This window comes from Kryptolebias marmoratus, linkage group LG2 (assembly GCF_001649575.2).
Source record: "Kryptolebias marmoratus isolate JLee-2015 linkage group LG2, ASM164957v2, whole genome shotgun sequence".
NCBI lineage: Eukaryota > Metazoa > Chordata > Actinopteri > Cyprinodontiformes > Rivulidae > Kryptolebias > Kryptolebias marmoratus.
This window is the reverse complement of record NC_051431.1, coordinates 24,431,855-24,453,490: the sequence shown is the minus strand read 5'-3', so window position 1 is coordinate 24,453,490 and position 21,636 is coordinate 24,431,855. Positions and strand designations below refer to the sequence as shown.

Here is a 21,636-nt window from a genome sequence, read left to right as displayed (position 1 = left end):
ACTGCAAATTTTGCTTTAAAAACTAAAACACTCTTTTCCAGTGACTCTCAAATCCGTGTCGTGAATTAGTTTTTAGTTATTTCTGCTGTAAAGTGCAATTTCAATAAACAAAAAAAGTTCAAATAATAAAATAATGACAAATCTAAAATTATAAAAACTCGCTGGACATTAGATCGTGTCCACTTTAGCGCTTCTTAGTTATGTTTTTCTTGTTAAAGCTCTGTTAGTCCCGGTGCATCATGGGTAACGAGTCCCTTCTTGCTTTCCTTTGATGATTTTCTTTTTTTTCTTCCTCCCTTCGTTTTATTGCGAGAACACAACGCTTTACAGACTGAAGACTAAATTCGCATTTTCAGCCTAAATCTTTAATTAAGTTTTCCAAGGTACGTATCATTATTTGAATAAACCTCTACTCTTCCATTTAGTGTTATGTTAGTTCATAAATGTTGGATATTTTTCGTTTATTGTCGACGGAAAAGAAAACGCAGAGCAGTCGAGCTATTATCTGCCTGCTCGGGGAGTCAGGGACCTGAGACAGGCACTTGTGATCTTGCTTGAATTTGACTCGAAAATGCGCCTAAACTGAGGGGTCATCTGACAAAATATTGTTCGCCAACTGATTCCCTGATGTGTCTAGCGTCGTCTTCAAAAATCTTATCCCATTAATATGTCGTAGTTTTTATATTCTTTCGTCGTTTTTATCGTCCACCTCTTCGTTAGGCGACAACGATTTTTTCTTCCCGTTTACATTCTTCGAGCCAGCAGCCAGCCATTGGCGTCGGGTGCGTTGGTTTGCTGATAGCGGGCAGCCGGCGCGGGCGGGGTCACTTCGTTTTTCGTTAAAATAGCTAATTCTACTCGAGTTGAACAGGACCTGCTCGCAACCGGGGTGCCGAGTATGAAGAAACGAACAAACCCCCGTTGAGTACGCATGGGGCGTGGTTTGTAAGGTGAATCTCGTGTTGTGATTGGTCGACAGGTTTACAGCATCCCGCCCCATGTGCCCGTATACAAAATCTGATTGGCTTACTTGATTAGAGCCATGCTCTTATTGGATGGTAATGCTGTCATTTTCCTCACAGCCATTACATAAGCTGCGTTGTGTATTCAAAATCAGTAGCTTCACATGCACTTATTTATTTGTTTTCCTATTAATTTAACTAAATTAAGATATTTTATACTGACATAAAAAAAGAAATAAAGATTATATTGGGTTTCATTCTTCACTTCATGTAGTTTATGCTGCTGAAAGTAAAACTTGCCTATCTGAAGCAGACTTTATTTGCTTGCAGGTGATTTGAAACAGCCATGGCCCGTACCAAGCAGACCGCCCGTAAGTCCACTGGAGGCAAAGCTCCACGTAAGCAGCTGGCCACAAAGGCAGCACGTAAAAGTGCTCCTTCCACTGGTGGCGTCAAGAAGCCCCATCGCTACAGGTGACACAGACACAAACAGCTCCCAGAGTCATATTTTCACTCATCTTTTGTGTTAACAACCCAGCTCTGCTCGTCCAGTGTTTTTCAAATGTATTTTCCTTTGTTTCCTAAAGGCCCGGTACCGTGGCTCTGCGTGAGATCCGTCGTTACCAGAAGTCCACTGAGCTTCTGATCCGCAAGCTGCCCTTCCAGCGTCTGGTGAGAGAGATCGCCCAGGACTTCAAGACCGACCTGCGCTTCCAGAGCGCAGCCATCGGGGCTCTGCAGGTCAGTGGCGCTCACTGAGGACGGCCTAATATCCGTCAGCGTGTCATTATGTACACTAAATGTCAAATGTTGTGTCGTCTGCAGGAGGCCAGCGAGGCCTACCTGGTGGGGCTCTTTGAGGACACCAACCTGTGCGCCATCCACGCCAAGCGTGTCACCATCATGCCCAAAGACATCCAGCTGGCCCGCCGCATCCGCGGAGAGCGTGCTTAAAAGATTTTCTGACTTACGACAAGCTGTCTTCTGGTTTCTCCTTCTTCTATACTTAGTAGTTTGGTTTGAGGTTCTAGATACATATAAATATATATATCATATGATTGTGATAACCGTAAATGTGTGATTATGTCTTCTATGGTGCTACTAGTAGCGGATTTTCCATAGCAGTGTCTTCATGTGCGTTTCAAACTTTGAATCAGTCACACTCATCAGTCCTAATTAGTAAACACACAGGAATACCTTGTTACCTCGATGAATAAGGTGTTTTTAGAGGGGAACTGGGCATAGGAGTCAGCATTAGGGTTAACGTTTTCATCTAAGAATGCGCAAATTGATATAATGTTGATTTAAGTCTTGATTTTCTTTCTTTTGAAATGGGAATTTGTTGTAAAAGTACAATTTTGTTTAGTTTTTTTTTACAACAATGGTGTATTTCTACTGTTACTGTTCTATGTATCAAAACAGAGAGGTTTGGTTCTGGTTGTTAGTTGGAAACGCCATCGGACCGTGATGGCTCTGCATGGCTCGACGGACTTCAAGCGGCATAGATGTAGCAGACCTGTGTTAATCATGTTTTCATTTACAGCCATGGTATTCAGTCCAGGTAATGATTTGTTTTTTCCCCTCTCTCAGGTTGATATAATAACCTATTTTTTTCTACTGTGTTTTTGATTTCATGTTTTCATTTTTAAAAGCAAAATATTTGTACTTTTGACTTCACATTCAGGCATAATAAACAGATTCTTGTGGATAAAAAGAGCTGTGTGAGTAAATGAGGAGGAAACCCTGCACTTCCAAAGGTTCTTGTTAAAGAAACATGTCATTAAAAATAGTTTTGGACCTTTTTATTTAACATTTATTATTTTACAGTGGCCCCAAAGGCACATAAGACAACACAAAGCATTTTCAAAGCCTATTACGATGCACAACAAGGGGGAAACAATCAAAATGTTTATATTTATACAAGAAAACTAAATTTAGGTCCAAAATAAATAAGTAAAAAAAATAGTCAGTTTTAGTTTTGTGTACAAAAATAGTTAATATTAAATAATCTCTGTAATCAGAATTGCCTATAAATGACAGAGTAGTTTCCAAATAAGATAATTTTGACTAAATATTAGTCTTTTCCTGGCCTGTAACTTCAGGTTTTCCTGAGTTGTACAAACTTTAAAAGCTTTCATTTCCTGCTCCGAGCAGCCGCGGCTCCTCCGTTTATTCGGTGAAAGTAATTAAACCTTCGCACCGACTATTTAGAGCTGTAATAATCGAGGCTAAAGCAGCTCCGTGACCCCGGAGCGGCCCTCCCGTGTCACGCTGGGCTCCACGGTGCTGTGAGCCGTGTTGCATTCACGGACACATGATTGACGCGGCGGCCATTTTCCCGCTGGACGCTGCCGCTTCATTGTGGGAAACGAAGAACAAAAACAGACCAGCGAAACGTCGCTGACGACTTATTCTCAGTTTTACCCTCGGTAAGCCCCTCGACCGCGTCCGTGTGCACCCGCGAATAAACTTTTTATTTTTTTAAATGTCATTCGGACAAATTCGCGCCGTCTTTGCTCCGACAAAGCTCTCGTTTTGTCGCGTGTGTAATTACAAGGTTGTCGAAGCGGAGGTGAAACGCAGTCTTCTCTCCGCAGCTGCTCGGAGAAGCGAAAATTCACTTTCAAATTATGCGCCGCTTTAGCTCAGTTATACGGCACTGTTCGGGCCCGTTTGGCTCTTCTGTTCGTATCTTTAACTCCTGTGAAATGTCCTCTGTGTTGTTGTGTAGGTTTCCAGTTCGCTGGGACAGCGGTTGTTTGTTAAATTGAAGTTGTTTGTGCGCTACTCGTTCGCCCCACTGCCCTGGGTCTTTATCCCGTTTGCGCATCAAACCGCCGCCATCATCAGAGCGAGCTGGGCGGGCCTAGCAACAGTGGCGAGCTGCTATACAGCCCGCCCACTTTGTACATTCTGCGTGCTGATTGGCTCAGAGATTATTATTTTTATATTCGTTTGGCCTAGTAGCCAATAGTATCACAACTTCTTCTTGATTGACGTTTCTTGGGTAGATCGTTATCAGGAGTTATTCTGTTTGTTTACTTACACAAAAATTAACGTAACGCGTAAGTTGCCGGCTCGGTTTTTAAGTTTATTTTATAACCTGTTTAATAATAAAGGTTTTTGAGACGTTAAAATGATTATTATTGAGGAAGTGTCGTTCTCATTACGTCTATAATTGACGTAAATCTAGTATTTGACGTACAAAAATAACAATAATAACACAATATTTGCATTATTTTTGCAGCAAAACTTAATAGTTTCTGTTTTCGAGTCTGCATGACAAATATAGTGCAATAAATTAGACATCCACTTTGAATTTTTGCTTCGACAAAATTCACAATCAAGTTTTTTAATGTTCACTCACTGACTTTACAAAATATGACATTTAATAAATTTAGAAAATATATATTATACCTATTGTTTCCTCTTGGACTTTTGAAAGGAAGCATTGCTGCAATCTGGGAGAAAGTGTGTTTGGGCTCTTACATATAAGTATACAGGATTTACTGAGATGTTTTATAGTTTTATAAGCGGAAAGAGCCCAGCCTAATTACATTTTTAAGTTTTATTATCATCTTTTTATCATTTCTGATGGGTATAACTCTTAAAAGTTAAAGAATCTGAATCTGGCTGAAAAAGCCTGTTAGTATCTGAGAAAAGTCACGTGAACCCGAATGTGATAAAATAATTCCTTTCCTAACCTTGTCTTTCTCAGCTGATCCAGACTTTTTTTGCTTGCAGGTGATTTGAAACAGCCATGGCCCGTACCAAGCAGACCGCCCGTAAGTCCACTGGAGGCAAAGCTCCACGTAAGCAGCTGGCCACAAAGGCAGCACGTAAAAGTGCTCCTTCCACTGGTGGCGTCAAGAAGCCCCATCGCTACAGGTGACACAGACACAAACAGCTCCCAGAGTCATATTTTCACTCATCTTTTGTGTTAACAACCCAGCTCTGCTCGTCCAGTGTTTTTCAAATGTATTTTCCTTTGTTTCCTAAAGGCCCGGTACCGTGGCTCTGCGTGAGATCCGTCGTTACCAGAAGTCCACTGAGCTTCTGATCCGCAAGCTGCCCTTCCAGCGTCTGGTGAGAGAGATCGCCCAGGACTTCAAGACCGACCTGCGCTTCCAGAGCGCAGCCATCGGGGCTCTGCAGGTCAGTGTTACACAGGATGGTCTCTGTGAGTGTCCTTAGTTGTTCCCGGAGCTTTTTAGAAGGGTGTGTGTCTGAAAATAGTCGTCCTTAACATTTAGCCCAGGAAGATGCTGGTGAGTTTTAAACTGAAGAAAAAAAGCCTAAAATCTACCTATAAAATAAAATCTGTTGTATTAGAAGCAAAACGAAACCTGAGAAACTAAAGGGAAATCAAGTGAGCTCTTGAGTTGTTAAGATTAAGTTTTGCATTTTGATTCTTAACCTGAAAAATAACAAACAGATAAAACCAAAACAACGACAAAGGGAAAAATAAAATGAAAACAGAATTATGTGAACAAACTCAAGATCCCAAGAACTGCAGCACAGGGATCTCCAGTGAGTAAAGTGACAGGTGTTTTATGTGTAAAAATAAATGGGCAGGTGAAGCCTCATTAAGCTCAGAGGCTCTTCTTATTGTGTCAAAAACATTCAATGCTCCAAGGCTTCAGTCGGACCGAGAACAGCGACATCTGGTGGCTAAATAAAGCCATAGCTAGTTTCAATCTCATTTTAGCACTAAAGAGTTGAGGAAAGTCTGTGTGGTCATTTTAATCTGATTTTTATGTTCATTTATACTAATTAATGATTACATCCTTGTTATATATTAAAATGAATTATACACTAGTTGTTAGAAGACCTTAGATGATCCACCAGAAAGACTTTCTTAAAAAGAGTCACACATTTGTTTTGAAAAAAAAATCCTAATAAGCAAACACACTCACCCATACACTAAAAACATTTCAGATTAAACCAAAAAATAAATATAAATTAGAGATTTTTTTTGGCTGCTCCCTTATGCAGGGCTCTTACACCAAAGATTTGTTAATTGTTTTTTGGCAGCTGCTGTTTCTGATTCAGCCTGGGTTCAAAGTTTACAAGACTGCAGCACTGACCACTGAGCTACTTCTGTCCCGAATATAAACCATTTATAAAGCTTGATTCAAATGCTCTGAGCTAATAAAATGCTTCAAAATAAACCAATGAAGCACGAAGTAAAGCAGGTGACGGTGGTGTTTTGAAACAAACTCCACACCGTGGTTCAAATCGCTGTGCTTCAGGCAAATCAACACAATCCCTGAAGCCTCCATATCATTTGCCCATCACTAGGTTCATTTTCATCTTAGTTTTAAAAAGTGTTCATCAAAATATTCTGTTATTAAAAGGTCACAGCTGAGATGATGATAAAGACCAAGTCCGTCATTTTGTCCAAACTGATCTGTTTCTCTTTTTGCACGCCCGCAGGAGGCCAGCGAGGCCTACCTGGTGGGGCTCTTTGAGGACACCAACCTGTGCGCCATCCACGCCAAGCGTGTCACCATCATGCCCAAAGACATCCAGCTGGCCCGCCGCATCCGCGGAGAGCGCGCTTAAACCTCTCCCTCTTCATTTTCCTCCTTCTCGCCTCTTCCTCCTCTATTCTATCTCTCCGTCCCCCTGCCCCTCACAAACCTCAGCCCGGCCCCCTCCCTCCCTGTGTTTAGTAGTGTGTAGAAGAAAGCTGATTATATTATAATGAAAGTGTATAGTTGTGTTTTCTTAGTGCTCTCAGCAGCAGACTTTTAGGGTACTCTCTCTCTTTCTCTTGCTCTCTCTCTCTCGTTTCGTGCATGTACCGACTCTGTGGTGATGGAACCTCCTCAAGCACACGTTCCCCTGTTTGCACCGTTTGTGACTCTGAGAGAGTTGATAGTCTGTGAACACGTGGACTCTAACGATGCAGATTTTTGGAGAGGCGAACAGCAGAAGATGGAGGGGGCGTATTTTTCTGCTGGGGATGTCCTCTCTGCAGCAGGGTGCTAGAAGAACTTGCCCGCTCCTCTTCTCCCGCTTCTCGCCATCTGCCATCCTTCAGAGAAGAGCAGAACCATTTGAGGCAGGGCGTTCTCCCCCCTCTATCACCCGTATGTGTCTGCATGAGTGTTGGCTCTGATCACCTCAGTAAATTATATACAGTCCATCAGCAGTTATAGAGCATTATGTGTTCCATCATGTTAGGTTTTTTTTTTCTTTTTAAATAGGTCTCACCCATGCGTTTTCTTTCTTACCTCAGACTGTTTGTGGGTGGCAGATATGGGGGGATGAATCGGATTAAAACAGAACAAAAAGGCCGACTTAAAGAACGTTTTCTACTAAAATGTTGTGCTACTGACTCGTCCTGACACCAAAGTTCGATCCTCTTGGCGCTCGTTTGCTGATGCGCCGAAGGGTTCGAGCTTACTGTTTTTGTGTCATTCTAATTGGTTTTGTGTAAATTTGCTCTTTTCTTTTTAAAGCCAAAGCAGAATGGGGTCAGATATTTTTAGTAGCAGCAACTCTTTTTTTAAAATAAGACCTTTTTATAGTAAAGGTTTGTAATATTCTCTTAAACCAAAAGTTCTCAGTCTAAAAAAAAAAATTCTTTTTCTAAAAAAAAAAAAAAAGCAAAATAATGGAGTGAAATGTGTCCTAAATTAGTGTGACACAACTGATAATATTAATCTTTTTTTTAATAACCCCCCGTGCTTCTATTTTATCCTCTAAAACAGCTGATCATCTGTACACCGTTTCTCAGGTTAAATTCTCACCCTTTACTCTTTTATTTTCCGATTTAATTTTCTTTTTTTGTTTTCTTTTTTTACTTTTTTTTTTCTTTTTTGAAATGTTGAATAAAATGTTTCAGTTAAACAATGTTTGTAATTTCCAGGTTTGTCATATAAGGTGGTAATAAATGGATGTTACACACTCCCCTGTGTCTGAAGTGCACACTGTACACCTACTTTTCTTACATTACATATTGTAAAAAATCACTGCTAAAGAGTCAAATAGATTTAAATGGTAACAGGATGATAAAGGACTTGTTTCTGTGGCTTCAGGAGGAGAGAAAATTAACTTCAGTAAACCCATTAGGCCTTCAGTGCTCATTTAAATCACACCGATTCACCTTAAAGAGCGCTAAAATAAACTTCCAGCTGAAGGTCTTCATTACGTAATTACAGATGATTATAACATTCACCAAGCCACTAATAATCTAATGTTAGTTCTCCATTTCACTTCTGGTTGCCGATACTCAACATGATCACTTTACAGTTAGGAATCGAAGGGAAAGTCAAACTTGTCTCACCGGATTTTGACTTTAAACCGTCCCGTGGCCTCCAGGTCAAATTGACCTGAAGTTACAAGGACTTCTCTATCTCTCTCTATCTCTCTGTCTTTTTTGGGCTTGAAGAGGGTTAAAAGCCTTTAAATGTTTAAATACCAATATGTTTAAGCAGTAAAACTTTGTATGATTTTTTGGGGCCTAAACTGAAGCCAGTGACACCAGTAGATGGCAGTAAAACGCAGGTAAATATTTACCTCCTCTCTTAGTTCCCTTGCTGCCCATAGATCTGTACATATTTGACACTATGGTCTGAAAGTTAAATTTATAAAGTATAAGAGATTTATCATACTGTAGTGGATTATATTAAAGGTCCAGAAACGCATGATAAACACTATAATAATGGAATCTGTCATATTTTTGTTTCCTAAAATGTTGGCTGTTACTTATAAAGGGTGTAAAGTATCCTTATTACTATTCACCCATTATTCTTCTGCTTCCATCATAATTTTTGATTTGCTACTCCTCCCTCAGGTTTGGAAAAAACCTGCGCAAAAAGTACATCAAAATGTGGAAAACATGGAATAGTGTGCTATGAGCTTTAGTGACAGGTTATTGCATGACTTAGAGAAATCTTTTGTAAAAACTGCAGAAAGTGACAACATGGACAACAATGGGATTTTGGTGAAACCAGTGAAAAACGCAGCCCTCTTTGGAGCTGTACAGCTCAGACATTCTTCACAAAAAAATAACAGCGTTCAAAGTTTAAATGGGTCACAAAAACGTGGACTTTATATGACTGAACCAGCAGCTTCATATCCTTTTTTTTACACAACGTGATTTCTGGTTTTTGAAGATTTTACCTCCTAATGTTCAGCTTACAGTTTGATGATCTCACACACTTCAACTTTGGAGCTGTCTAACAATCCTAAATTATTGCAAACAATTGTTTTTTGTTGTTTCCAGAAATTTGACCCTTCTTATACAGCAGGTGTCTCAACCTCACGGCCCGGGGGCCAGTTGCGGCCTACAGACCGATATTTTGTGGCCCCCTACCTGAAATCAAAGCTTGGTGTTACTGCAGCCCACACATTTTTTCCTCACATGCAGCTGTGTGAGTCTGAGCGTTTCATATTTTTAGCACTTGTGGGCTACCGTAGCTCAGGCTCTTGACAACACGAATTAGCAACATTGGTCACTTGAAACATGTATCAGGACTGTCACCGATTGGAGGGGAAATATATCCTGTCACTCAGTGCAAGGACGTTTTTATCACCCAGCTCCAGAAAAACCTGCAATTTCAGGAAAAGTGGGAGATGGAATATTAATACGTATATCAGCTGTGTAAGAGGAAGTCACTGGCAGCAAGGAGTAGGAAGAAGTATAAGAAACCTATGTTCTGAAGAAGTGTTCATGTTCTGCATGTTCTGAATTGTTATTAGTAAAGATTGAGAAAATTGGATTGATTGTACTTTTTTTTTGTGGAATGCCTGATGAGGCCCAGCTTCACCAACACTCTACCTCCAGTGTCCCACAGGTAAGTTGAGTTTGAGACCCTTTTTATACAGTCTTTACATCAAAACTGAGACATTTTTGTCTTGTTTCTCTCCTTGCAATTGGGCTGCAGTTCTCCCTCAAACGCTCCCAGAAAATAGACATTGGACACACCCGAACTCCCCTTGACCGAGTGAAGGGTCTAACTTGTCATACGTACACGTTTGAACCTTCTGCCGCTTTAATTTATAATAGAACTTACCGTATGCCTGCTTGTCTGCCTGTGTCATTAGGAGTGCTGTCAGAGAGAAAGACACAGATGGGTGGTTACCATGGTGACTCCAATGAGCCACTGCCAGTAGCTTTAAAGGGATGTTCTGCCTTTAGCCTGGACTAAGACCTTTGCCCTTTTTTCCACTCTCCCTGCTCTGTGACTGATGTCACAGCTGATAAGGTACTAACTACTGATGGGTGGAACGTCACTTCAAAAATGACCAGACTGTCCCTTTAACATTCTTTTGCTCTTGTCTCTCTTTACTCTTCCTTTACAAATCATACATCTAAAAGTCTACATTCTGCCCCTGATTCTTATTGGGCTTCAGAGGAGAAAGGCTGCGGATGTTGGAGTTTCAGGCAGCACCCATCAAAACCACTTCAGAAATGTTCTAGTCTTTGTTAGAACTGTACATATGTTCTACTGTCTTCCACTTCTACTGGAACAGAGACACAGGGCGATGTGAGGCTTCTGGCGTTACAATTAATATCGCTCTCTGGGTCTGTGCCTCATCGTTCCCCTCATCTGTGTTTCCTTTCATTCGTCTACTTCCTTGATTAAAAGAGGTAAATCCATGCCCTCAGCCATATTCATGTCAGTGAAATAAGCACACACACACAGACGCACCCATACTGTGGCCTTAGCTTCACTCATTACAATGAAACAAACACTCTGAAAAACAAGCATCTCATCAAACACCAGCCTTAATTCTGTCATAGTGATCGTTATTAATCTCAGGGTTCAGAAAAGCTGAGACCAAGAGCCCACAGGAAACACAGGTCAGAAAAAGTATTTTTATTTGTAGGGAAACAGAAGTGGAAAGTCATGATGTCTGTGGGAAGGAACAAAGTGGAGGTTAGTAATGTTTTCAGAGGCTAATGCAACAACAATGGATCTGTTGAAAGTTGGGAGGGTTTTAACTTCTCTTCTTTCGCAGGTTTCCGGGAGTTCGGAGGACATTCCCGAAAGGAAGCTCGGAAGATGAAGGCAGGACACTTGGAGGATTACATGATGAGCACTTACCAGAAGCAGCAAGCAAAATACAACATTTACTCAAGAGGCTGACTGTGAACTTCACAGAGTGACGCTAACGGTCCAACGAGGAATAGTGGTTCAGCTGAGCCTTACATAGGGGTACCAATCAGCCCAGATCAGTCACAGCTCGGTGCTGCAGCTGCAGCAATCAGCCTGGTGGACAAAAACCTGAAAGACAAGATAGTGGAGGGGAAAGCCTGGAACAGGCTGGAATCCTGACATAATCCTGTTGTTTTGAATAGACTTCACAAAAACACATACACCCACAAACATCTCACAGAGGAGGGGTGTCATTCCGATCGACAACACCACCGGTTTAATGAGCCACAAAATGTTTCATTCATTCGTGGTTTACATCAATGAAACTTTGACTTTAAGCGGTGGAAACATTTGAAACTTCAGTTCTGTTTATTTTTCATCATTTGCGCAGTCAAACTACTGTGGCTGTTTTTGCCACATAATAAAAATTTCATCACTCCGATATCTTTTAAATTATCCTTCAATACCTGCAAAAGCAATCCTCCTTGAAGCGGTTTAAGACTAGGTGCTCGTTGGAAGAAAAATGTGCAGATTTATTTCTGCTTGGTAACATTTCTATGGGTCTTACACTCAAAAAAGGTTGTACACAAGTCAGTTATACACAAATGAATTTCCTTGTTGGGATTAAAAACATGTACAAAGTCCAAGTTAGTTCTCCAGCAGGGTTACAAGCAGTGGTTCAGAAATTAGTAGTTAGATATCTGGTGCCGAGTGGAACATCTAAAAATACATTTTCCACAATGGTTTTGGTTTAGTAAACTAACACCAGAGTTTTAAAATGTGTAAAGTAGACAATCACACGCCTCTTGTTTTCTGTGTGTTTTAGTTCAGCAGAAACCTTCCAGTGTGTGTGTGTGTGTGTGTTTGCTGGTGAAGGAGCGTCTCATGAGGCTGCAGCCACAGATTATCAGCTCTCTGCCTGTAATGGACTCTGACTGTCCAATGGAAGACGAATCTACATAGTTTATTTTCCTCTAATTGTATGTCTTTGTCTATGTGTGTCATTGTGTGTACATACATGCGCATGTGTGTGTGTGTGTGTAGACCACAGTGCGTTCACCTTCCCCAAGGTCTGCATAGTGCCGCTCCATCTGTGGCACTCAGGGGATTACAGCCAATCTGTCTGTCTGCCGCTCAAAGTGCTGACCGTCAGACCAGCACCAGATTAACACAGTGCTGGGATTGGGATGGAGGGGTGGGGTACGGGTGGAGGGAGGGTGAGGAGAGGAGTGGGGGCGGCTGAGGAGGAGAGGTGTGTGTGTATGTGTGTGCGTGTGTGTGTGTGTGCGGGCACGTGTTGGAGGAGGGTATGGGGGGCAGGACAACCCTAGATTAGAACACAACTGGTACTGTATTTGTGTGTGCGCGTGTGTGTGTGTGTGTGTGTGTGTGTGTGTGTGTGTGTGATTGAATGGTGGTGTTGTGGGGTGGGGGTCGCAAAGCAGAGAGGGACAGAAGGAGGAAGAGGAGGGACAGATGTAAATGGCAGGTGGATGGTAGGGGGTCAAGGGTGACACACAAGTTGGATTTCATTGCAGTTAAGGTGGAGGAGCATAGATAGGTCAAATGTGAGCCGATCCACCTTAAAGGTAGTATTTCAGTGGATAAAGACAGGCCTTGATTTTCAAAGTTTGGTGGGTCAAAACGCAGCTAGACAATTACACGGTCACTTCCCTGCAAATACTCCCAATTCAGCAAGACTGCAAATTAAATTTTGCCAGTTTTCTTGCAATTTTAAGTTGCCAACTACTCTCTAACAGACAGCTTCAGTGAGATTCCACCTTAAAGGAAGGTTTTGTCCATTTTGAGGTAGTGTTCTGTGTAAATTAAAATCCTACCTGTTGTAGATGGCTCTTTGAACAGCCTCAGTTTAGAGTTTACTTTTGACAGGACCAAGACCAAAGTGGATCGCTGCCACCTTTGAGCAGCTTCAGTCTCCAAAATTTCACATTGGTTCACGAGAACATCATTTCACAGATCTGTACACCCATGTTAATTTTCCATGAATTGCGACAAACCTTTGAAGATTGGAGGGGTTTTAATCCGACAGCTCTCCACTTTGGAAGGGGGTTCACTTGAACCTTGTTAACACGTTAATAGCAGCTCATCCAATCAAACACTTTCAAAACTAGTTTTGCCGCCTTAAAACCTGCTCCAATCCTCAAAATCACCATGCAGTCGCCATGCAATGCAAAACTGATGATGGGGTAATGGTTTATGAAATAGCGTCACAAGAACCACCATGAAATTTTAGAAATTGAAGTTGTTTTGAGATAACAGTAATCCACTTTGGCCTTGGACTAGCCTTTAGCTCATCATTACCACCAGAATTAAACACAGTTTCTCCAAACTGGTCATTCAAAGAGCTAACTGCTAAGATGCTAACTGTTCATAACATTTCCACAAAATCTCACTTCAAATGGCTAAAGTAGCCCTTTAACTTGAAATGGTGATCCGGCCATTAGTTCTTCCACTGCAGTTTTACCATATTTACGAGACAAAAAGCTCCTTCGGTGAGCTGTAAAGGCGTTCACAATCTTTAAAAAACAAGGTCTCATTACAAGTGTTAACACGTGACTGCATCTTACAGCATAATTCTGTTTCCATCAGAGGTAAAAAGTTATGACTGTAGTGATCACAGAGAAAAAAAAACAGATTTGAATCTTGATAACTTCACCTCCTGTTCTACATACAGTATCTGATAGCTGCTCGATGACTTTTGAGCGTGTTTCCAAACTAACTGGACCACCTGCTAGATTGGCCTTACAGCAGTCTTGTCTGTGTAAATGAGGTTCTACCACCTTTTCAGAGGTTTTACTGGTGTTAAACTTTTTAAAAAAGCAAGAATCAGTTTTAACGAGTTGAAACAAATGGATATAACTTTAAATCCAATTGATCAGAACATAAAGGGAATGTGACACAATTAGACAAAAAAACACAAACTCAGCATGAAATTAACCTGACTTCGTTCAGTAAACAGGCCAAGTTCAGGTGGTATGCTCGGCAGGAGATGGCTGGGTTCAGCCTGGAGGAACGGCCCTCTGAGGTCACTGTAGCGAAGCACAGATGAGGTGAGTGGGGGTGGTGGGCCGAGGAACTCAAAGATGGGGGAAGTTTGGAACCGCTCCCAGGGATTAGCCATGTTCGGCCTTTAGGACAACCTGTTAGTGCGCGAGCAAAGCCGCAGGACTCAGTGCAGCTACACACTGTTTAACAAGAACTGGAGCTTCTGGTTTAAGCTGGGAAGATTGATGGACGCTGGAAAGATGCTGGGAGCAACAACCCTGTCGTTCTGTGATGCCTTTCAAATCACTTTGTGACACATTTATACGATAATGTCACACCACTGTGGCAGCATGGTACAAACTACAGATGTTGTGTGCAAACGCATTCAAAAGAGCGAGTTAATGACAGGTGTTCATATTTTGTGACCTTTAAACTTAACAACAGTAAACTTTAAACATAACACTTTTATTTTACAAGGAAGTATTAAAGTTAGCACAAAACGTAAAGAAATGTGTGTTTGGTTGATTTTTTCTTTGTTGTAAAAATGCTTCTTGGTAATAAATCTTGTACAGTTGGAAAGCTTCTTTATTTCCCCTAAATGGGGCCATATTTGTTAAGAAAATGCATTTGTGGGTTGAGCAGCAGAGTTGAGTATGTGGGTTACTCCCACTACCTGATCTCTGCCAGTGATAAACAGCTTATTCTGCTAACGACTCTTGTTTCGTGTTGATTATTGGATTAGATGATTGAAGTCTGAAAAAAACAAGACATACGGGCAATTTAACAGGTTATTTATTTAAGAAACAGGGGCCTCAGAGGCATGTGGAAGAACCATACACAGCAACAACAGCCTGACACCTCCTCCTCATGCTCACCAGTCTCTCTGAAACAAACAGCACACCCAAGGGTTCCGTTGGGTTGAGGTCAGGACTGCAATTTCAGCAAAATTATTACAAGATTTCCCCCAGACATACTCCAAGCTGCACCAGAAGAGCTACAGCTAGCTGCTGCTGCCACTATGTGTGCTTGAAACTGACTAATCTGTATAAATAGCCGTGTATTGTGAAGCTGAAAATCATGTAAAGGTTTATAAAATGCAGTTGACATAAACTGTTATAATGTTTTTGAGACTGGAGTTGTTTGAAGATGGCAGCGATCCACCTTGGTCTTGGCCCCACTCGGACTAGCTGTTAGCTCATCAATTTAGGCAGGATTACCCTTTGTTTCTTTAAACTGAAGCCATACAAAGAGCTATCTTCAACAGGTAAGATAATAATTGTTTTTTTCATAGAACACTACTCCAAAATGTCTGAAATATTCTGAAATTTGCCAAAAGAAATACAACTTAGCTCCCAAACCACATGATCAATGCAGAAAAACCTTTGCTAAGTCTTGCTCAATTATTTCTGTTTTATTTTTTTTAATGCTTATTACAGAGTTCTGTTACTGTGGTTAAATGGGTTTTATATAATTTTTTTAGAACTTACTTCACTAATCAACAACTGGTTAGCAAATTCCTCTCAATGAGAAATATTCTGTCAAGTGCTTTTAGGTGAATATATTTATTTTAACTAATAAAGTTGAACCATAAACAATCTTTATGTGCGTGAGAGGTTATATTTAACTATAATGTTGATTTACTGGTAGGATGTTAAAAAATAGACAAATTATTTGCCACAGCTGAAGGCAAAGGTGAAGAGATAATGGGTTTGCCTGTGTGTTTGTGCGTGCTTAAGCATTTGTTTATGCTGTTAGCAAAATATTTCATGAATCACCGAACAGATTTTATTGAAACGCCCTGAAAATAATCATTAGATATACACATATACAGCTGATTAACTTTTGGAATTAAACCTATTCACAATGGCCACCACAGCAAAGCAACTTTAGAAAACATAAAAATGGCTATAAGTCAGCCAATTTTACAGATATTAACCTAGAATTTGGTTTGGTTGTAGTTGAGCATCGTCCTCAGGACATACTTTGAGTGCATCACATTGCATGACATCTTTGCTGAAAATCTTGGCATTAACCTCAAAATATCTCATAAACTACTGGGCGGATTTTGATGAAACTCTCAAAAAACTAACTACTGGCTTTACATCCACAAGTGATTCACCTTTGTTGTCAGCCCAACTCCAGATGGCCATCATTAACCTTAGCCAACACAAAAAATTCAAATATTGACCCAAAATTTGATGTTGTAGTAGCTAAGAGTCATCCTTCATCATTTCTCATTTTAGTCTAAAACTCTGGCAAGAAAGGCAGGAGGCAATAGGCATTCCTTCAAGGACTCTACCTCTTATAAATTAAAATCTATTTTGATTTACATTTCTTATCAGCATTTTTAGCTAATTACCACTTAGTCTTATATATATTATATACACGCACATATACATAAAAAATATCCACTTTTGTTTTGATATGCACAAAATAATGTTTCTTTCCAACCAAATTGTATAAATAATTTTTAAAAGTCTGCTTGTAAATATCTATAAGCTTGAAACTGCCGTCACAAACAAACTTGTGTTTACAGCAGAAAAACTGACATGGAGAGGTGAAACAAACATGTTGTCTTATTGTTTTCAACCAGTGTGTGTGTGTGTGTGTGTGTGTGTGTGTGTGTGTGTGTGCATCAGTCTGTGTCTGACTAATATTTTTGTAACTTAATGGAGCCCTCCCCCCCGACCCGTCCCCATCAGTTTGTGATTGGTCTGCGGCTCCAGCACTGAGGATTAGTACATGTTTCCCCACTTTCCGTCCCCAGTTTCCGTCTCTCTTGTCTTTTCTGTCTCTCCCTGCCTTCGTCGCCACGTCACATGGTCCGTTACATCACAGGATTGAGGTCAGAGCTGGATTAGGGCGAGCTACGTGAGCGAGAGAGAGAGAGAGAGAGAGAGAGAGGCAACGCTGGAATTACTGAAAGTGAAGGAGGAGTGATGAGGGGGGCTGAGGTGGGTCCACAGATGGAAAGAGAGTGAAAAAAGGTGATGGAGACAGTGAAGAGACAAAGAGAGAGGAGGGAACACCGCGAGCCAAAGAGAAGGATGCTCTAATACAGTGCTGGGACAGAACAAACATGTACATTAGTATTTATTTCTTATCATTTCCTAAGATGAAAGATGAATTCGGTCTACAGTAAGACAGATGAAGAAAACAGCAGGGAGCAAACATGTGGCGGAACCAGAGGGTCAAAGGTCAGCAGCTCAGGCAGGAAGTCAGACTATTAGGCTGTGTTTGAAATGTTCACTCACAACATCATGGTCACTATTTAATATTCTATATAGGGCATGGGGAACAGCCTGGTGTTTTTACATTTCAAACACTTCTTCACTGCAGTATTTACTGTCAGGCGTTGCACAAATAAACGTTAGCAAGATACGTTGGAGTACAGAGCTGAATCTGAAGTGATGGACACCATAATATCACTGGTTCTGGCTGAGAAAATATAAGTATTATAATCTGTCCCCAAAGCACTGAAATAAAGCTTATTTTTACAGATATTTCTTACACTATTTCATTGTATTGTTTTACACAACCACTGCAGCTGTAGCTATATAAAAGCCTTCAATATGTCAAAATTATGAATTATTATCAACAATAACATATATTTCTGCACAGAACAGCTGATTTTAAAGTTGGATGTGGTAAACATTAAAACCAAACCACACAACTTTATACTTGAATTACAGCATGTCTTTGAAATGCTTCACATTCAGTCTTAAACGTTTTATATGAGGGATCAGTTCACCTTTTCCCCATCATTTCTCAGTCCCACAACTCAGACAGAGGAGGAGATGAGCCACGTCATATTAGAGATGTCTAGAGAGTCCCAATAATGAGCCGTGACCAGCCTGCTGTGCCTCTCAGGCAACAATAAATTATGGTCTGTTTGCAGTAGCGTAGTGTTGAACATCTGTATACTAGTTTGACTACACTACCAGTTTCTAGGGCATTACACAGTAAAATTTCAAACAGCACTACAAAAATGCCTGGCTTTTATGGCAGCGGGCAATCATGTAATTGTTTAGGTTAGGGTTAAGGTCAGGGTTATGCTACATAAATGAATGGAAGTCAATACAAGGCCCTAATAAGGATAGAAACACATATCTCTGTGTGTGTGGGGGTCCATTTGTCTTTCTGTCTTGTAAAAAAATATCTCACGAGTCAGCGGATGGATTTTCATCTCAGTTCAGTTTATTTATATAGCGTCAATTCACATCAAAAGTCATCTCAGGGCTCTGTACAAAAACATTAGAAAGAGCCTCACTTCGTCACAACGAACCATTCAGAAAGTAATCACTGGATTTGCACTTACAACTAAAGTCAAAGCAATTCAAGATGGCCACCACAGTGAATCAACATCAGCCAACACAAAAATGGCTGTAACTCAGTCAGTTTTACAGATATTGAGCTAAAATTTGATGCTGTTGTAGCTGAGAGGCAGTAACAACGCATTCTTTCTCACATAACAAGCATTATTTAACAAAGTTTGGGCAGCAGTAGCTCAGTGGTCAGTGCTGCTGCGGTCTTGTAATCCTGAGATTGTAGGTTCAAGCCCCCGGCGTCCAGTTTAAAACAATTGCCAAATTGCTGTGGCAACCTCTGAAGGAGGGAGCAGCTGAAAGAATTTACCTTACTTAACAAAGTGTGACCAAGATGTTTGATATAAGATGATCATAGTTTAAAACTCTGGCCTGAGAGGTGGCAGGCAACAGGCCTTCCTTGAAGGTATGTGAGATCTTTAAAATGGAGCGAGCTGAGTTAAACAGCAGTGTTGTAGTCCTGGTGAACAGAACCTAAACTGACCTGGACTGGGCCCAGCAGAGATGAGGGTGAAGCTGTGAGGGCCAGGCCTCAGATCAGATCAGATCAGAAAACCTCAACCTGAAGTTCATGTGAAGTTCAGATTCCTGCAGTGACACAGCTGCTCCTTTCTGATTTCCGACTGAAAGTGACGGAGAGAGCAAACACAACATGCTGATCTTTGGTGGATTTTAGTCGCATCATTTCTGGAGTTTGATCTTTTTATAGTATGAATGCTGATTCACGCTGCTGTTTTCCTGTTTCTTTTTTTTTTCTATATGTTTGTTGCAATCTACCTACTTCTGTGTACTTTGTGCTATATTAGCCATCCATATACAAAAATGCTCTTCTCATTCAGGGGATAGGTGTTATGACTTATGGTTTTAGAAACTTTAATACTTTTCAAAATGTTTAACTTTATTTACAAACAATTTCTCAATTGAAAAACTCAAAAACTTCTAAAATCCTTCAAAGACGCATTAATGTGCTTCTTCTACTGTTGTCTCCTGATGCTACTTTTACTTTTTGGCTACCGTTCTCTACTTTTAGCTTCTAGCTACAGTTTTACAGCTTTTGACTTTCAGCTAGCATTTAGCTTCTTTTAGCTTTAAGCTCGTGTTCTGCTTCATTTAGTTGTAACAACTTAGTTTTGGCTTCTTCAGTAAATTTCAGCAAAGACATTCTGCATTTTATCCACAGAAAATGCCGCCCCTGTAGTGTTATTTTATTTTTAGAGGTCAAAGTTTAATTAACGATGCTTCATGTCTCATAACGGACTCGGCCTGTGAGAGCATCTGTCACCGGCGCTGGGCGGGAGTATTAGAACCAATTTGTTATTTGCGGAGGGAGAAGGCTGTAATCCTGCCGATGAAAAGAGACATGCCAAGAGAAACATAGACATACAAGTTTGGAGATGATGAGGAGAGAGTGACAGCAAGGATGAAGAGGAAGAGGACAAGAAGGAGGAAGAGGGAGACTGTAATCCTGTCTAATTCACTTAGTGTTGCGCTGAGGGAGCAGGACACTAAGAGGATTTGGGACATTCTCCAAATTAGATCAGCAAGAATAACAAACTGAGAGGCGAGGTGGAACAGAGAGACCAGGGGGAACACCGGGAGAGGTGGCACAGAGGAGGGAGGGGGCTACATGAGGGCAGATGACCAGAGAAGGATGGACAAGCAGGAGCACAAACACACATCTGACTCTGTAAACTCTCAACATCCCAGCACTAAGACATTCAAACTGCTTCCTATAAGGATTCTGGTTCCAATCAGTGATCAATACTCCTCCTGGGAATGAACGCCAAGACTTCCTGTAATCCTGACAACTGTTTCACTCCAACATATCATTAATCTGTGCCTCTAAACACTGACTTTTACTATTAGACATATTAACTAGGTGTTAAGTTGTAATCTGCGGTAAAGCCCTGAGCAGAAGTGGACAGTGAGGCTGACAGTGCTGGTTGATCCATTCATAGTGTAATACTGATCCTGTTACCAGCAGCAGCTGCAGATCACTCAAACCCTGCTTACGCCGCAGGACCATGTGATTCAGCTGCATTAGAAATCGTATTTAACGATAAGTGCAATTCATCACCTGGAATAACAACAAACGAGGGCTTTAGCAAGTATAACTGTGCTTAATTTAAGGTGAACTGACACTATTGTTGCGCTGATGAGGTCTGATTGTGATACAAGGACACACAACAGATGCTGATGACTTCAGGTGGCTGTTGGACCCTGTATCAGCAGCTGCTTCTTTCTAAGTCCGTCATATCTGTGTAAGGAACACAAACTTTTGATAGTTAAAAACCTTGAGAATGATGATGAATAAAGTGTGATTTTGAGAAACCTTCTTAGTTGGCATGTTACCTTAAAACTCTAGCTGATAACTTCCTTTACGTGTTTTCTAAAATGTAAATTTTATCTATAGAATTAAGCATTATTTTATAAAGCCTGCATTTGTTTGACTTAACATGTATTTTGAATCTTTTTTTCACCCATTATATATCCTTTCTGGCCTGGATACACCTTGGGATCCCCCAGGAGGAGCTGGATAGGTGTGATGTCTGAGTGCCCCTTCTCAACCTGTTGCCTCATCAACCTGAGTTTGAATAAGCAGAAGAAAATAGAAGGATGGAGGAATTTCTACAGTACAAAATTGGTTTTAGTCTATATAGACAAGGCTGTAAGTTTTATTGGCTAAAGTAACAAAAAGAAAGAAATTCTTAATTTATAATCATGCATATTATTAGATAGTGAGATATCCAGTAGAAGTAAAAAAAAAAAAACAAACATAAAAATACTTTAGAGCATGTAGTCCAAACTTTGCTAGATTTATCCCTCCTCATTTTGTTTTACGTTTACTATTATTGGTGGATTTGTTTGTAAAATTAGTTTTGTGTGTATTTGGAACAAGAGATTAACACATCACAAGATGTCTTGTCAAGTTGAAAATTGCCTCATGAATCCAAAAAAACAAAACACTGAAGCTGAGAAATAAAGTTTGAACCTCTAGTTAATCTGTTTGAGTTGAGAGGAAACAAGTCGATCAAACTTTAAGGTGAAAAAAAAATCTGACTTTATCGTTGGCTGAGTCTAGTAGGTAGGTAGGTACATTTATTTATATAGCACTTTTCAGCACGAGGCGACTCAAAGTGCTTTACAACACAAGAACAAAATTACAGACAGAGTTACAGAACATGACAAGATAACTAAGCTAAAACATGACAATGCTAACAAAGGTACAGG

At 40.6% G+C, this 21,636-nt stretch overlaps 2 protein-coding genes across 2 annotated transcripts; both read left to right on the top strand.

Moving 5' to 3' along the window:
- The first annotated feature begins 228 nt into the window (after nucleotides 1–228).
- On the top strand, nucleotides 229–2,676 carry LOC108247324 (histone H3.3A). Its single transcript, XM_017435359.3, has 4 exons — nucleotides 229–383; nucleotides 1,293–1,436; nucleotides 1,550–1,703; nucleotides 1,788–2,676. The coding sequence occupies exons 2-4, from the start codon at nucleotides 1,309–1,311 to the stop codon at nucleotides 1,914–1,916; spliced, it is 411 nt and encodes a 136-aa protein (XP_017290848.1). The 5' UTR covers nucleotides 229–383; nucleotides 1,293–1,308; the 3' UTR covers nucleotides 1,917–2,676.
- Nucleotides 2,677–3,238: 562 nt separating this feature from the next.
- LOC108247325 (histone H3.3A) lies at nucleotides 3,239–7,591 on the top strand. The gene is made up of 4 exons (XM_017435360.3): nucleotides 3,239–3,391; nucleotides 4,707–4,850; nucleotides 4,964–5,117; nucleotides 6,399–7,591. The coding sequence occupies exons 2-4, from the start codon at nucleotides 4,723–4,725 to the stop codon at nucleotides 6,525–6,527; spliced, it is 411 nt and encodes a 136-aa protein (XP_017290849.1). The 5' UTR covers nucleotides 3,239–3,391; nucleotides 4,707–4,722; the 3' UTR covers nucleotides 6,528–7,591.
- Nucleotides 7,592–21,636: the final 14,045 nt, after the last annotated feature.

Excerpts from the sequence above, each read along its gene's own strand:
- LOC108247324 (XM_017435359.3), top strand. The coding sequence starts at position 1,309 with ATGGCCCGTACCAAGCAGACCGCCCGTAAGTCCACTGGAGGCAAAGCT. Across the intron at positions 1,437-1,549 it reads AAGAAGCCCCATCGCTACAG|GCCCGGTACCGTGGCTCTGC; the intron begins GTGACACAGACA and ends TGTTTCCTAAAG. Across the intron at positions 1,704-1,787 it reads CAGCCATCGGGGCTCTGCAG|GAGGCCAGCGAGGCCTACCT; the intron begins GTCAGTGGCGCT and ends TGTCGTCTGCAG.
- LOC108247325 (XM_017435360.3), top strand. The coding sequence starts at position 4,723 with ATGGCCCGTACCAAGCAGACCGCCCGTAAGTCCACTGGAGGCAAAGCT. Across the intron at positions 4,851-4,963 it reads AAGAAGCCCCATCGCTACAG|GCCCGGTACCGTGGCTCTGC; the intron begins GTGACACAGACA and ends TGTTTCCTAAAG. Across the intron at positions 5,118-6,398 it reads CAGCCATCGGGGCTCTGCAG|GAGGCCAGCGAGGCCTACCT; the intron begins GTCAGTGTTACA and ends GCACGCCCGCAG.